The sequence below is a fragment of the Phalacrocorax carbo genome, chromosome 6, assembly GCF_963921805.1.
Source record: "Phalacrocorax carbo chromosome 6, bPhaCar2.1, whole genome shotgun sequence".
Classification (NCBI taxonomy): domain Eukaryota; kingdom Metazoa; phylum Chordata; class Aves; order Suliformes; family Phalacrocoracidae; genus Phalacrocorax; species Phalacrocorax carbo.
Window position 1 is genome coordinate 40710382 of NC_087518.1, and position 15306 is coordinate 40725687.

The window sequence follows — 15306 nt, forward strand, 5'->3', positions numbered from 1 at the left end:
TGAAAACAAGAGAAAGTGCCTTAATATTAATAGCTTTTTCCACTGTACAATTTCCAAGTACCCTTTCTGTTCCTCTCTGGATCAAGCAGTGAAATGCAGTGTATTACTGCAGTACCCTCACCACAGCAGCAAACAGAAATCTGTTTTACCTCCTGAAACTTGTGAGCAGGTTGCCTCTCTTTTGTATACAGTCTACCTCAAAAAGCCTTTTGTACCGTGGTCTTGAACCTGGTATGTCAAAAGAGATTGCAGTTGGTACCCTCTGTTATTGCTTGGCAAGAGCTTGTTACTTCACTTGTGCAAAGTGCTCCACAAACCTACGGTGTGGCATGCGACATCGGTACTCAGGTATCACTGCAAGGTTTTGGTTGATCTCTGCTCTCAGCTATAAATATGAGTCCTCAAAGGTCAGTAAATAATGTAAAGTGTGTCTTCAAAGTCACAGAAAAAAAAGGAGTTCAATTTTTCCTCTGTGTCTTCTTGGAGCAGAGTTGGTTGAAATGAAATCACAACAAAAGTAGAAAAGAATTATTAAAAGACTATACAGCAGATCTGGTTTGCCCATTAATGCTCAAGCAGTAGTTTACAACTAAGGGTTACATGCCTAAAATGAAATAAATGAAGTATTAAATACATTACAGAACTGTAATATGAGTTTTAGAATATAGCAGCAGACACTATATACAAAAAAATAATATTAACATGCTCCATTTTCCCACATGAAAAGTCACATAATCACAAAATGGTAGGGGTCGGAAGGGACCTCTGGAGATCATCTCGTCCAACCCACCTGCTTGAGGAAGGACACCTAGAACAGGGGGCACAGGAACATGTCCAGGTGGGTTTTGAATGTCTCCAGGGAAGGAGACTCCACAACCTCCCTGGGCAGCCTGTGCCACTGCTCTGTCACCCTCACAGGAAAGAAGTTTTTTCTCATGATTCAGTGGAACTTCCTGTGTTCCAACTTGTGCCCATTGCCCCTTGTCCTGTTGTTGGGCACCACTGAAAAGAGCCTAGTCCCATCGTCCTGACACCCACCCTTTAGATATTTATAGGTATTGATGAAATCCCCCCTCAGTCTTCTCTTCTCCACGCTGAACAAACCCAAGTCTCTCAGCCTTTCCTCACAAGGGACATGCTCCAGTCCCCTGGTCATCTTGGAAGCTCTCTGCTGGACTTGCTCAAGCAGTTCCTTGGTCCTTCTGAAACTGGGGGTTCCAGAACTGGACACAGTACTCCAAATGTGGTCTCACTAGGGCAGAGCAGAGGGGGAGGATAACCTCCCTCGACCTGCTGGCCACACTCCTTTTAATGCACCCCAGGATACCCTTGCCCTTCTGGGCCACAAGGGCACGTTGCTGGCTCAGGGTCAGCCTGCTGTCCACCAGCACTCCCAGGTCCTTCTCAACAGAGCCACTTTCCAGTAATTCAGCCCCCAGTCTGTACTGGTGCATGGGGTTGTTCCTCCCCAGGGGCAAGACCTTGCACTTGCTCTTGTTGAATTCCATGAGGTTCCCCTCGGCCCAGCTCTCCAGCCTGGCCAGGTCTCGCTGGACGGCAGCACAGCCTTCCGGCGTATCAGCCACTCCTCCCAGCTTGGTGTCATCAGCAAATTTGCTGAGGTTACACTCTATGTCATCGTCCAGGTCATTGATAAATATATTGAAAAGGACTGGACCCAGCACAGACCCCTGGAGAGCACCACTAGTGACAGGCCTCCAACCAGTCTCTGACCTGTTGATCACTACCCTCTAAGCTCTGCTGTTGAGCAGTTCTCTGTCCACCTCACAGGCCCCCCTCATCTAACCCACACTTCCTTAGCTTGCCTATGAGGATGTTATGGGACACAGTGTCGAACACTTTACTGAAGTCAAGATAGACAACATCCATTGCTCTCCCTTCATCTACCCAACCTGTCACACCATTGTAGAAGGCTATCAGGTTGGTCAAGCATGATCTCCCCCTGGTGAATCCATGTTGACTACTTCTGATAACCTTCTTTTCCTCTACATGCCTGGAGATGACCTCCAAGATAAACTGCTCCATCACCTTTCCAGGGACAGAGGTGAGGCCTATAGTTTTCCAGGTCCTCCTTCTTGCCCCTTCTGAAGATTGGAGTGACATTTGCTTTCCTCCAGTCCTCAGGCCCCTCTCCTGCCCTCCACAACCTTTCAAAGATGATGGAGAATGGCTCAGCAAGAACATCCACCAACTCCCTCAGCACTCGTGGGTGCATCCCATCAGAGCCCAGGCATTTGCGACGATCCAGTTTGCCAAGGTGATCTCTAACCCAACCCTCCTCCACCAAGCAGAGGTCCTCCTTTCTCCAGATTTTTTTCTCTCTCCTCTGGGGGCTGAGAGGCCTGAGGGCCAGCCTTAGCAGTAAAGACTGAAGCAAAGAAGGCATTCAGTAACTCCTCCTTCTCTGCATCCTGCGTCACCAGGGCCCCTACCTTGTTCAGCAGCAGGCCCATAGTCTCCCCAGTCTTCCTTTTACTGATGATATATTTGAAGAAGCCCTTCTTGTTATCCTTGAGATCACTTGCCAGATTTAATTCCAAGTGGGCCTTGGCCTTCTTCATTGCATCTCTGCATGCCCTGACAACGCTCCTATATTCCTGTCTGTTACAGGATCAAAACAGCAAGACAAGCTACAACAACAAGAATTAATGCTCCTTTGGCATCAAGGCAGTTTTGCTCTGTGTTTTCATGACATCGTCTTTAACCACACAGCCTCACACCAATTCTTCCACAGAACAGCTGTTTCAGTCCATATAGGGATGATACTTTATGGACAGCTATTCTTATCTTTGTTTTCTCATCCTTGCTTAAAGAACAGTTTTATTTGCTGAACACTCTTTAAAGCCCCAGAAACCAGAAGGACTCTCCATATGACCCTCCATGTTTCTACAGGTATCACACAACTGCTGCAGCCCCTCCTCTTGCAGGTGCCATGCCAGTCCTTGCTCTCCTGCCCAGAAACATCTGTTCTCACCCCTGGGACACTGAGCAGCTCCGTGATGAGCGTCCCAGCCACTCAGGGTGACACGGCTCCCAAAAGTCAAGGGGATTCCCCATTACAGCGTAGGCTGTGTTCTTCCAAAGGCTGACATGTTGGTAAAATCCACCTGGATTCTCAGGAAAGTGGGAAAAACCTCCCCAGTGAAAGAATGGCCATCCCACACCAAACCAGTGTGCCCTTCTTCTAAAAAGGCAAGAATATTTCAGAACAGAAGGCCACCAAAAGTTACTATGCTAGGCGGAGAATTGTGGTTTCCCCCCCCTCTTGTCTTAAATATTTTCTTCTTGAGATTGTTATCAGGGAGCAATTATAAACTGGAAAAATTCAGTTCAGGACCTAAAGTTTGGTGGATGTGCAAGCTTTTTCGTAAGACTGAAGAAGCAAAGAGCAGGTCTGGAAAAGTCCTTGTGTGCCTAAAGAAATCTACTTTTTCATGTAGATGTTTCAAAAGTTCTCGGTAAACTTGAAAAAGGAAAAAAGTCACCCCTAAGCACTTTCTGAAGAGCCAGTATCCATCCTTGCAGCTCTTCCACAGGGAACAGCTTTGCCCTTTAGTCTTCACAAAGCTCAGCTCTAAGGCATGAGGACGGTAGTCCACACAACAGAGCGTCCCAGTCAGACTCAAAGATCCCACCTGCCATCTCAGCTCTGCTGAGATGGTGCTGGGGCTGCTCTGAGACACTGCAGGTCTCCAGACACTGCCCTGAACGCCCAGCCCTGTGTTCTGCATGCAAGCCCCTCTGCCAGGTCAAGCCAAGGGCTGTACTGGCAGTCATTTCGCCTTTGTCTCTAGAGAAAGCTTTCAGGTGGTCAGCGCTGATCACCATTTCAAGGTTAATAGGCCACTACAGTGCAGCTGAGGAGGAAAAGCACCACTCAGAGTATGCTGTTGTTCAAAGTACAGCTTGCCTGAGCTGGGGGCTGCCGCAGGTTGCTGCTGCGGCACGTGTGGGGATGGGAGCCTGACCAAGAGCCGCCCGGGGCTGTCACCCGGCTGCTGTGCTCCAGGAACAGCCAGAGCGGTACGGGTCTCTGCAGCAGCCTCTGTGCACTAAGGGCTTCCGGGAAAAATCAAGCTGCTTATTAGAAAATCCTGAAATGGCAGCAAAGCCGCTACAAAAACGTGACTCAACAGGGTCATTAGGACATGGAGGAGATAGGTGCAACCTCCCGCTTTCGCAAGGAGTCTGAGGGCACTAGCTGCTGAACCCAGCCCCAGAAAGGCCTACATGCAAGTAGTTTGCCCTTCCTGTCTGCAATAAGATAACATGGAACACTAATGCTCTTTGGACTTTGAGGAGAAAAAAATTCAGCTCCAAGATCTCTTCATTGTGCCATTTGCTTTCATACTGCTTCATGGAGTCCAGGTCTTCAGTCATTGCCTCCTGCCAAATACGCGTGTGTGTGTATCGTGACAGTTCCTAAACACACACATCGTCTGAAACACGTTCCGCTCACCCCATTTCCCGTTTAATCTGTTCCAGCACAAATTATTCCACTACATTTCTTTCTCAGAGAACCAAGAAGCCACAGGAGATAAAAATGAAGCCCTGGCTCCACCACATGCTGATGATTTTGAAAAGTCATAAAACTCCTTAATGCTTTGCATTTTACTTGCTGAAAGTTTCCAGGTCCTCTACTACTGTGAGAATGGAGCAATCTCTATGATCAGTATGAATTCAAATTTTTATGCACGCATTAATACAAATCTATATTTTTATATTTATACATACATACACACAAACTGTGTGCTAGAGACAATGCCCGATAACGTTTTGACTCAATGCTAAAGTGCTTTTTCTTAACCCCAAAGAAAGAAGCAGCCAAGTTCTCTACTGTGAAGTAGATGGAGAAAGAGGATGGACAGAAACTAAGAGGTAGCTTCTATAGAGGATTTAATATTCAGACTTATCAGTTCATTAGAAAGATAATGACCGTTCTTTTTTCTTTCTTGTCAACTATGAACATTGCTCTTAAAGGGTATTCTATTTTAGGTAAGCATTTATCAAGAAGAACAAACTCATTGTAAGCTGTTAATTTTATATTTCTGTTAATACCATTATGTTTTTTCATGCTGTTCACCCCATGCTGCCAAAGTCAGCATATTCAAACTAATGGACTAGAAAAATGCAAAGTATTTCAGAAAGGACACAACTACTTCTGCTTTAAGGCTTCCCTGAGCCATTCTAAAGCTATAAAAAAATTATCCCCTCATTGAGTAAAAGGGAAGGACATACTAGATATAGAAAAATGCTCAAAATAGGACGAAAAGGACGGGCAAAGGTATAGACTTCCCTGTGAAGAGTCACTAAGTAGGTCAGTTTGTAAGAGATGAGTTGAGGGAAACATGACAGTCATCTACCAAATCCTGAGCGACATGGAGAAGATAGATTGGGAGCAGCTCATCATCATCTCCAGTGCAAAAAACAAGAGCTCCAAATAAACCTGGTATCAGAGAAAAATTTCTGCTAACACAGTATGTTAATCCTACCTCTCAGTTTCTCCCTAAGTAACCCTATAACTTATTCTAATGACTTTAGTGTGACTAGTCAGAATCAAATCTAGCAAAAGTAACTAAGATTTATCTAATCTCAGGCTAATCTGACAACCAACACTGATGAGGTTTTTTTCTGCTTTAACCAAATTTACGGATGATATCCCAATTGCAGGAGCTGCATAGAAGATATTAAAGTCCTGAGAAATACCAGTCTCCTGCGTCCTTACTCATCCTAATTTCATTCCCTGGGCAGTGCCTGAGCAAGTAGAGGGGCTGGAAGGGCATCGAAGCAGAGAACAAAGATGACCACGTAAGAGTCGTTCTGCTAAGACACAATATGCAATATTGAAAGGAGGAGAAATTAACAACAACAAACCAAAACATTGAAACATCACTCTATAAAGGAATAAAGAAACTTTAGGAGTTTGTTAAAGTACCATATTCTGAATAAGGGATGTAGACCTCAACTTTTCCAGAGACAGCTATGGTCCAGAGCCAAACCCAGCAACAACTAATGTAATCCCATTTAGCTCCATGTGCTTTGAATTTGTCACAAATTAAGCAGCCCTTTAAGTTACTGCACAAAACATACACCTCACAATGAGGGTCATCACTTCACTGTATAGGAAACTATCTTTGCTGTATTTCGCACCAAGTCAGTAAAACTGAAGGTGGGGGCACAAATTATACAAGTAGGTATTGTTTCTCTGGTTTTTTCCACCTACTGCTCCCCATGGATAAAGATTGACTTTCTAGATTCATTTTATACAAAGAGAACCATTCCAAAACTAAGATGTCTCGGACAAGGACTAAATATGGTATGACACTTTGCATCACACCTATTTATGCTAAATCTGTCCACACAAAAATAGCAGTGATGATTAAATAATGCCAGCAGCCCTTGTGCTCTGACTGGCAGTTCCAGGATCTTAATTTTTAACTTGTCGAAGTTAACGTATTGTTGCTATTATAAATGGAAATAATCATTCAGCAGCAGAGTGTTAATGACATCCCATTAAAAAGAGTGCCTTTCCCCAGCAGAAGAAAGACACAGACACCAGTTAGCCTTGGAAAATGCACAGAAATACTTACTTTAAAGGAGCTTCTGTGCACAGATTTGAAAGCTGATGTGCTAGCAGAGGTAAGCATTTCCGTGTTCATTTTTTAGTGTGGCCTCTTTGGCAGATACTTTAACAGGAATCCTGAAATGTGTCTTTACTAGGAAAAAAACCCTTAGAAAAAAATACTGTAGCATCTGCATCCATGGAACAACCAATAAAGGAAACCATATTTCATGGCACTAAGAAAAATTCCTAAAAATACAGGCATATTAGCTGAGGTTTGTTCGCAAATTTCATGGAGACCATTGTTCCCCAAAATGGCACATCAGGCAGAAGCCCCTCATGGTGTCTAAGTCTGTGACAGCCCATGATGTCCTCAAGATAGTTCTGAGTCAAATCCTCTGTTCTAGGTGACATTTATAAACCACAAACTACACTGTAATTTAGACCGTATCAGTATGTGGCTACAAATAAAATATATCTATGTTCTGGCGTTCTCACATAAGCTGTTATTCTGTTAAGTATTTGGTTAAAAAAACTGTTCAAAAACCATTAAATTTTGTCTCAAAACTCCCACTGCTTCTTCTTTTCAGGAAGCAAGAGACGGTTCTACTTAACTGTCACTCCAAGACGACACTAAAAATCATACAGACTTTCATGGCATTTCTGATCTAATTTGTTTTGATACTTAAACCCTACCCTAAAAATTAAAACAGTCACCTGTGTAAATAAACAAGTTTTGCTCAGTGGTAGAACTTTCAAGAAAATTATTAAACCTTGGAATGCTATTATCGATCATCACTAAATCTCTATAATATAATGATTCATCTTCCTGCTCGTATACAGGATTACAGCATTTTCTTAATTCATGAGACAACCAATGTATCTATGAATCAACAGTAGCATCTCTGCTACGCTCAGACGCCAGCAGGGAGGAGGATGTGCTTCCGCACAGGAGGCACAGCGCAGCTCCCTCGGGCACCAGAGGCAGGTACAACCCTGTGCTGTGCAGACACAAACATGTCCTTCCCCCCGAGCAGGAGATGGGATCCAGTAGACACAAGTCACCGCAGGTGCCCAGCGCTATTCTACAAGGATGCAGAGGTGCAGGTCATTCTGCAAGACAAGCCTTTGAAGCAATATTTTCTAACCTGTTCCAAGACAAAGCATGGATGAAAAAAGGAAGAAGGTACCCAGGGACCATCAAGGAAATGCAGAACGTGACCTTCAACCCAGGAATCCAAGAGGATCCTGGATCCCCTGTTCAGGCTGCACCTCTAGCTGCTTCCCAGCACCTGCCTGACACTCTCCTCTCCCCGCAGATCCCTACAGATCCCCACTCCTCCATGCCTCCACACTAGGCCATCTCCTTCCCTTCTTGCCACGTGCCTGTGGAGGTGGGGATGAACATGCACAGCTCCTCCAAAAAAAAGGGTGGTGATGAAAGTGCATGAGATGACATCACTTACCCAAGAATAACAGCATCCATGCTCATGTCTCCCCTCTCTCCCATGCATACTAGATGGGTGCCCTTTACATCAGGTCACCGCCCTCCAGATTGGGTGACCACACAGGCCAAAACACCTGTACAGCAAGAACCCTCCAAGCGCAGGCGGCACCATGCCACGCTGCTGAGCTACCATGGCAGGGCTCCTGCCAGCTCCAGCACGCCCATCCTCAACCTCCAGCTTTCCCACCAACCGGCATGGATGAATCCTCACGCCTCCTCCTCCTGAATATGACCATGAGCATTATATAGCCTTCCTGTTACAAACCAACAGGATTTTGGGGTGCGATGCCACTGGGCAGGAATATCTAATGCAAAAATGAGTATTCCTCAACAAAATCCATCTGAAGTTAATTCTGCTCTTCCACCACCCTAAAGAACTCTTCACCCTTTATTTCACATGTTCGTGAACCAACCTTCATTCCAAACATCACAAGGTACCTGGGTAACTCATGTATTTCACAAATCTCACCACAAAACACGGCAAGATACCTCCTGGCACACAACTGAAAGGCATGGCACATCCCCGTGCAGTATGCCACTGTGCCATGACATGCAGAAATCTTAGCTGCTTCTACAGCGCTTGACTGTAGGTGACTGCAACTCTGCTGTCAAAATGGCTGAACATGAGGAGGAGCATGGAAACTCACAGCAAAGATGAGGAAGAGACGCACAATACCAGACAGCACCCTTGCTGCTTTCAGGTACTTATCTATTAGTTCAGCATCTATACATTGATTAGCTGTTGAAAAACGTCAGACACTTCTAGAAACAATTTCTGAATGGTTTACAAGACCGAGCAGGTTACACTGCAGGATACTTTTGCCAGAAAAAAAAAGAAGACCATTTCATATTTCTGGTTCATAATCAATATCCAGCCTACAAAGCGCCAGGAAGATAAAACTGCGTTATTACTGCAGGAGAAAGCACTGATGGATTTAGGAAAAAATCCCTCGCCTTATAAGGGCTGTGAACATTTTCCCACTTAAGACAACGTGTGGGATCATATTCACAGACACAGAAATATGTTCTGTTCCCTGACACCCACAGTCCTAGAACACCGGGCTGAAGTGCTGGCAAGAATAAGAACCATTTGTTAAGTACAAAAAATGTCTCACATAATTAGAGAACTGCTGAAAGCTACCAATTTAGTACTCAGGCTTTGAAATTTAAGAATTTTTATTGTAACAACAGCTAAAGCTTCAGTGTGCCTAGAGGTGGAAACGCCTAACACATGCACCATACGGTTTGATCAGTGTATCAAATACCTGAGGCAAAATTAAATGCAAGGTACAAAGAGATTTTGACACCACTCAAACAACACCTTTAGCAGATTTTATGCTAATTATGAAGTGAAGCTGCCCACCAGGTACCAAGAGGCCCCTTCCCACTGCGGTGATGCATTCCCCTCCCAAGCCTCATCCATTTCACCACCAGCTCCCCCAGCCTCCAGGCACTGCTCCGTAACCATTCCCACATTTTCCTCTTGTCAGGGTGGTGCTCCAGCCTGTGAAACTGCCCTTTTCTCAAGAGTAATGAGGACCACAAACATCTCACAAAGCATCTACCAGGGATGAAGAGCCTCTGCCCAAAAGACTCTTCAGTGGTCAAACACTGAGAACAGCAACAGTGAGAAGATGGGAACATGGTATTGAAAACAGAACATATGGTGTCTGAATAGAGTTTTTTTAAATACATGTGAGAATAAAGTGATGCAAGAAGAGCAGACAGTGGGAGTGACAGGTGGGGTCTGACCTGGGAAGAGCTGGAGACTGAGCTCCTGGCCCCGCCAGAGCAGCTGCTGCTGCCACCCCTTGCTCTGCCACCAGGACCTGCCAGACACAGCCCCGCTCCTCGGCCACCAAAGGCACCGAGGCCTCCCCGCTGACAGCTCCTCTTATCTCCTTACAGTGCTTTCTTGGCCTCATGGCTCAGCTCCCGCCAGGGCTTGTTCACCTCCGAACACAACCAAGACCCAACACCTACTGCAGAAGAAATAACGCACGCTGAAGAAAGGGAAGACAGCACTGATGATGGCCTCTCACATAACAGACCACCAGTAAGGTATAAATCCATTACGACAGCAGGTTCCTCTCAGAGCAGTTTCTGGTATGCCATCTTTCTCCTGGCATGCAATCATCTTTCTTCCACAATCTTCCCTAAGTCAATTGCAGTAAAAATTTTAAAAGTACAAAAAAAAAAAAAAGAAAAAAGACAACAACAAAGCAGTATTTTAAAATCAGCAGCTGAAAAACAATCCAAGTCAACCAAAGCTCAATTCTCCACTTCAGAGCAGCACTCTTGGAGGAGGAGAGCATCAGCTACGTGACTCGAGGTCAGTGCCCGCAGCCCGCCGACTCCTACCGTCAATGAGCAGACGGGCACACTCTGCTCCGCTGCGCTGCTCGCGATGTCACACAACATGAACTCCTGAGCTCACACGTATTTCTGTTTATCAAAATGCTCTTTAAGTGCATATTTTATACCTGGAAGATTGCTCTATTGATTGCTCTATTTATAGTCCATGTCATATCTTCCAAGCATCAAACTTCGGTGGTAAACTAAGCATCAAAGATTTCACAAGTATGTCTTTACATCTTAAGCACGTCATCAAAAAAATAGTAATGACTGACAGTTTACATGACATAAAGCCAAGTGTTTGTTTCCCATCCATGGGAACTTGCACAGCAAGTGCCAACCCACAGGAGTCCCACAGACTGTTTCACACATCTTGATTATTTGATCTGAATAAACAGTACGGCTGTCCTTCACCCAATTGAGACAGATTCAGATTTTTTCTGCCCACTGTGTCCTATGCTTACAAAAGGTCAAACTTGCTCTCCTCAGATTTTCATCTTCTCAGCTCTCATCTTCATTTCTTTTCCCCAGCAAAATATTTTGGGGGGGGGACATTTTCCTCCAATAAGCTTAAACTCAAACTCCTGCAGCTATATATTCATTCAGTCTGGATACAAGTTAAGTAAAGGATGAAGAATGTTCTCCTCCTCATAATAAAAAAGAGCAGCCTTCCTGAGCTTATGGCTTCCTTTCCTTTTCATTCACCATAACTTGACCCATTAACATTTTACTTGCTCCACCTCACCAGAGCACCTCCAGAGTTGTACGAATTTTATACTCCTTTACTTCCCTAATTTTGCGCTTAGCTACAAAACTGCCAGTGGCAGCCTCTCCTCTGGGCTGCCAGACTTCTTACGCAAAGTTTCACCCAGCCTAATCCACAGCTCCTTCCATGCGTTCTTCCTCCTGACTATTCCGTCTCTCCACCTTTGACTCTTCCCCAGCTTCTAAGCAGGTCACGCTAAAAGGTTTCTATCTGCCCAGTGAAGATGCACAGGAAAACACGTAGGATTTCTCTGCCATCAACAAATTGCTGCGTTCCCAGAAAAAAAAGATCTGACAAAAAGCTAAAAGTCCTGAAAGACTTCTCCTAGGATTTGATGGTAATCTGCCTTGTTGGCAAATTAAAGCCTACAGAAACCACGCTAAAATTAGAGAGAGCTGAGATGAAAAACCAAAGACACATGGTGACTCTTAGAAATCTTTAAATAGGGCTTAATACAACATTTAGGTTCTTGGTCTGTGCTCAGCTTAGATCTATCAAGATCATTAATTTATATTATAAAGTAGCACTGACTATTTCTGGGACAGTTTTCTACACTGCTTTTTACAGGGTAATCGGTGTGGGCTTTCAGACACTGATCTAGAGGACCAGCCTATTTTCAAAGTGCCTGTGATCTGTCTGATGGATTCATATACCCTTATTCAAAGGCAAGCATTTCCTCCTACACCCACTTACAGAGGTCTGACTCTGAGGTCACCAGTTGAAGCAGGGCCACCTGGGGCCACCTGCCCAGGACCACAGCCAGGGCCTCTGTGCAGCTCCAGGGATGGAGCCACCACCCACACATCACCCCCCCAGCAGGGCAGGGTAGGGGTTGTATTAGACTGGTGTCTAGTAGGTTAGAATTCTCCATTTCTGAAGCACTAGGAAATCTTTGCTGCACGTTGGTCCCCCAGGCACCGAATGGCCCATCCTGGGCAGCAGCTCCAGGCTTTGCCATAGGACCCAGCAGCACAGCCCTGGCTGAGTGCAGGCACAGGACAGTGCGGAGCCCACGGGTGGCTCAGCAGGCACGGGGGGGGCTCTGGGGCTGCCCCCACACCGCTGCAGCCTGCTCTCCCTCAGAGGCATCTGCTGGCCACGTTCAGATGTGGGTTAATCCCTGTTTTCCAGGTCTATGATGAAGTTCGATGCTCTGTTGTATTTTGCATCACTGGCATTTCTGCTTTAAGATCAGTGCACACAGCTGAAGCTTTGTACAGATGCAGATACCTCAGGGGGTATTAATTCCTCGTTACTCTAAAGTTTTGTGGCTTTAATAGCGCACACATGCTGCCATCTTGAAATATTCCAGAGATAATGGACAACCTTCCTTTTAAAATCCCCTTTTCTAAGCAGCTATGACTTTAACAAATTTTTAATGGGGTGATGCATTCCCCATTAAAATTATTTATTTATTCCTGTGGGATCAAGCATTTACTATTTCCTGTGAGATCAAGGAGTGAAGAATTTGCTCATGACCATGCACCACTCCTCCTTTCGATAGCCTCCCACAAGTGTAGCGAGCACCAGTCACGCCGTGTCCGAGCAGCTGCCTCTAGCCAGGCTTTCCACAGCGAGGAGTATTTGCTTCCAAACTGCTGCTCGTTAGGCATCCAGTGTCCAGTGGGCAATTAGCGATGATTGCTGCTCCTTCAGCAACTGCAAAAATTGGTTTAATGTAAAACCATTTTTTAAAGTATTTCATATTATTTGTATAACGGAAGCAAAGAGAAAAGCTCCTCCTGTGTGAGAAAATTAATACTGTCTTACCAGAGAAAAAGTTTTACACATCAAATACTGGCAAAGGTTAAAGTTCACCTGGACATCAAGCTAACATGACATCCAGATATTTGGTTAGAAGATCATTAAATTAATACGGTTTTGAAATAAAATTACCATAATTAATACTATTTCAAAAATGAAGAAACCTTCTTTCACTGCAGTTGCACAAAAAGAAAGATACATGACCTCCTCGGGAAGCCGATTCCCTTTCCCTTCCCCTACCCGTGATCTGTAACAACATTAATATTCTCGAAAAAGAGGTCATGATTTCCAAGAAGCACAATTGATTTAGATTTATTTAGATTCTGAAATCAGCTCCTCCTATTTCTTTAGCAAGTCTCGCTACTTCCAAAAAAGTGCCTGCACTCTGCGACGTGGAGGTTGCCATGGCAAGCATACATCCTCTGCTGAGCATCTGAGCGAGCAGCCGCGTAACGGCAAAACCCACCAGATTAAGTCACTTCTCTCACCATATAACGATGAGGAAAATGCTTTCCATTTCACCTGTTCCTAAGGGTTATAATTATTCAGGACACCTGAGGTTAAAACCAAGACCAGCACATGGCTGGAGTCCTCAGCTGAAAATCACAGATGTACAAAAGCAAAATGACGGTGTTTAACGGAGTGATAGGCGTACCACAAATACCCAGGAGAGGGATCAGTTTTATTTTCCCCCAAACCAAGGAACTTTCCACCGTGCTTTCACGGACAGGACCCTTCCCCAGTCCAGCCTCACCGAAAAAATGGGCAAACCCGGCCGTTTCCTCGGGCCCCTCGGCACACGCTGTCCCCTCTGCCCTCGGCTGGAGGTGGGACTGAGGAGACGCAGGCCCCGAGACCCCGCACCTACGCCCCGGCCCAGGGGTCGGGGAGGTGCTTCTAAATTCCCCAGGAAGAGGGATGAGCTTGTACCTATTGCCCCGAGGCTCCCCGAGCCCCTGGCAACCAACTTCTAGCACTGGCTAGCCTTCTTCTGAGCGGCAGAGATTCAAAAGGGGGCTTGCGTTAGCAGAAGGATGACAGCATCTGAGCCACACGGGACCGTGAGAAGCCGCGGGTTCTGGAAAGGCACAGATTTCCCCACCTCGGAGACGCTGCTGCATCTCGCCACGTCCCCCCGAAGCGCCGGTGCTTCGGGAGAAAGGCACAGAAACGGGAAAGGGCGCAGAATTTTCCAGGAGCCGAGCCAAGCCCGACGCCTTATTTCGGGCGGGTTGAAGGGAACGACAGCGCAGATACACCAGAAATGTCATTTCGGTGCGGGAGCCCCGCGGGGAGCCGGGGAGGCGGCGGCGGCTCCGAGCGCGGTCCGTGCCCGAGGGCTGCGCACCGAGGGGAGCCCCGCCGCCGGGCCGCGCTGCCCCGCCGCGCCTTTGTCCTCGGCGGGGGCTCCGCGGCCGCGGACCCGCAGCCCGGCCCGGCCCCGGGGGCGCCCCGCGGCCGCGGCACCATCCGTCCCGCACCGGGGGCGCAGGCGGCGGCATCCCTGCGCGGGGGAGCCGCTGCCGCCCCGCGGGACCCCGCGCCCCCCCCCCGCCCCCGGCTCGGCGGTACTCACGGTGCAGGCGGGAGCGCGCGTCCATGCGCGGCCGAGCCGCGGTCCGGGGGCGCGGAGCCTGCGGGGGCGCCGCCGAGGGCTGCCCGCGCCCGCGGCTCGCCGCCCGCCGGCCCCGCCGCGCAGGGCCCGCCTCCCCGTGCGGGGCGGCGCCCAGACACAAAGGCGGCGGCGGCGGCGGCGGTGGGGCGGGTCCGCTCCGCGCCGCGCCGCTCCGGTCCCGCTGCGCGCCCGCGTTGCGCTGCGCAGGGGCGGAGCGGCGCGGAGCGGCGGGGCTCGGGAGGGAGGGGCGGAGGGGGCGTGCCGCGGCCGCGCCCTCCCCGTGGTGCGGTGCGGTGCGGTGCGGTGCGGTGCGCGGAGGTGGTGCTGCCGGTTCGCGCCCCGACGGGGCGCCCCGCGGCCGGAGCATCACCGGCGGGGCCGAGGCATCCCCGCGGTGTGGGGGCGGGGGAGATGCCAAAAAGCCATCGCTCTTGTTCCCCCCGGCTGTCTTACAGCGCCCTCCCGCCCTCGGTCTCCCTCCTCCCCCTAAGGCAGGAGCCATTTTCTTCACTTTGGATAAGTTGCAGGGGCCGGGGGCGCGGGAGGGCGATGGGAGGTGGCTCGGCATCCCCGCCACGGGACTGGGATGTCGCAGGCCACGGACTAAAACAGTATGGGCGATGAGGAAGACCTTGCAGGGGCGTCGTGCCCAGGGGTGGAGGCTGTCCTCCATCACCGGGAACATCCAGCCGCTGCGGGAGAGTAAGGGGCGAGCG

At 47.9% G+C, this 15306-nt stretch overlaps 1 protein-coding gene across 4 annotated transcripts in view; it reads right to left on the reverse strand.

Moving 5' to 3' along the window:
• Positions 1–14647, reverse strand: part of LRRC7 (leucine rich repeat containing 7) — a 180890-nt gene extending 166243 nt beyond the window's left edge. For all 4 annotated transcript variants that reach the window (XM_064454837.1, XM_064454840.1, XM_064454838.1 and 1 more), the window contains exon 1: positions 14552–14647. In XM_064454837.1, coding sequence (XP_064310907.1) covers positions 14552–14576 — 25 coding nt within the window. In that variant the 5' untranslated portion in view covers positions 14577–14647. The remainder of the gene's footprint in view (positions 1–14551) is intronic.
• Between the last annotated feature and the right edge of the window lie 659 nt (positions 14648–15306).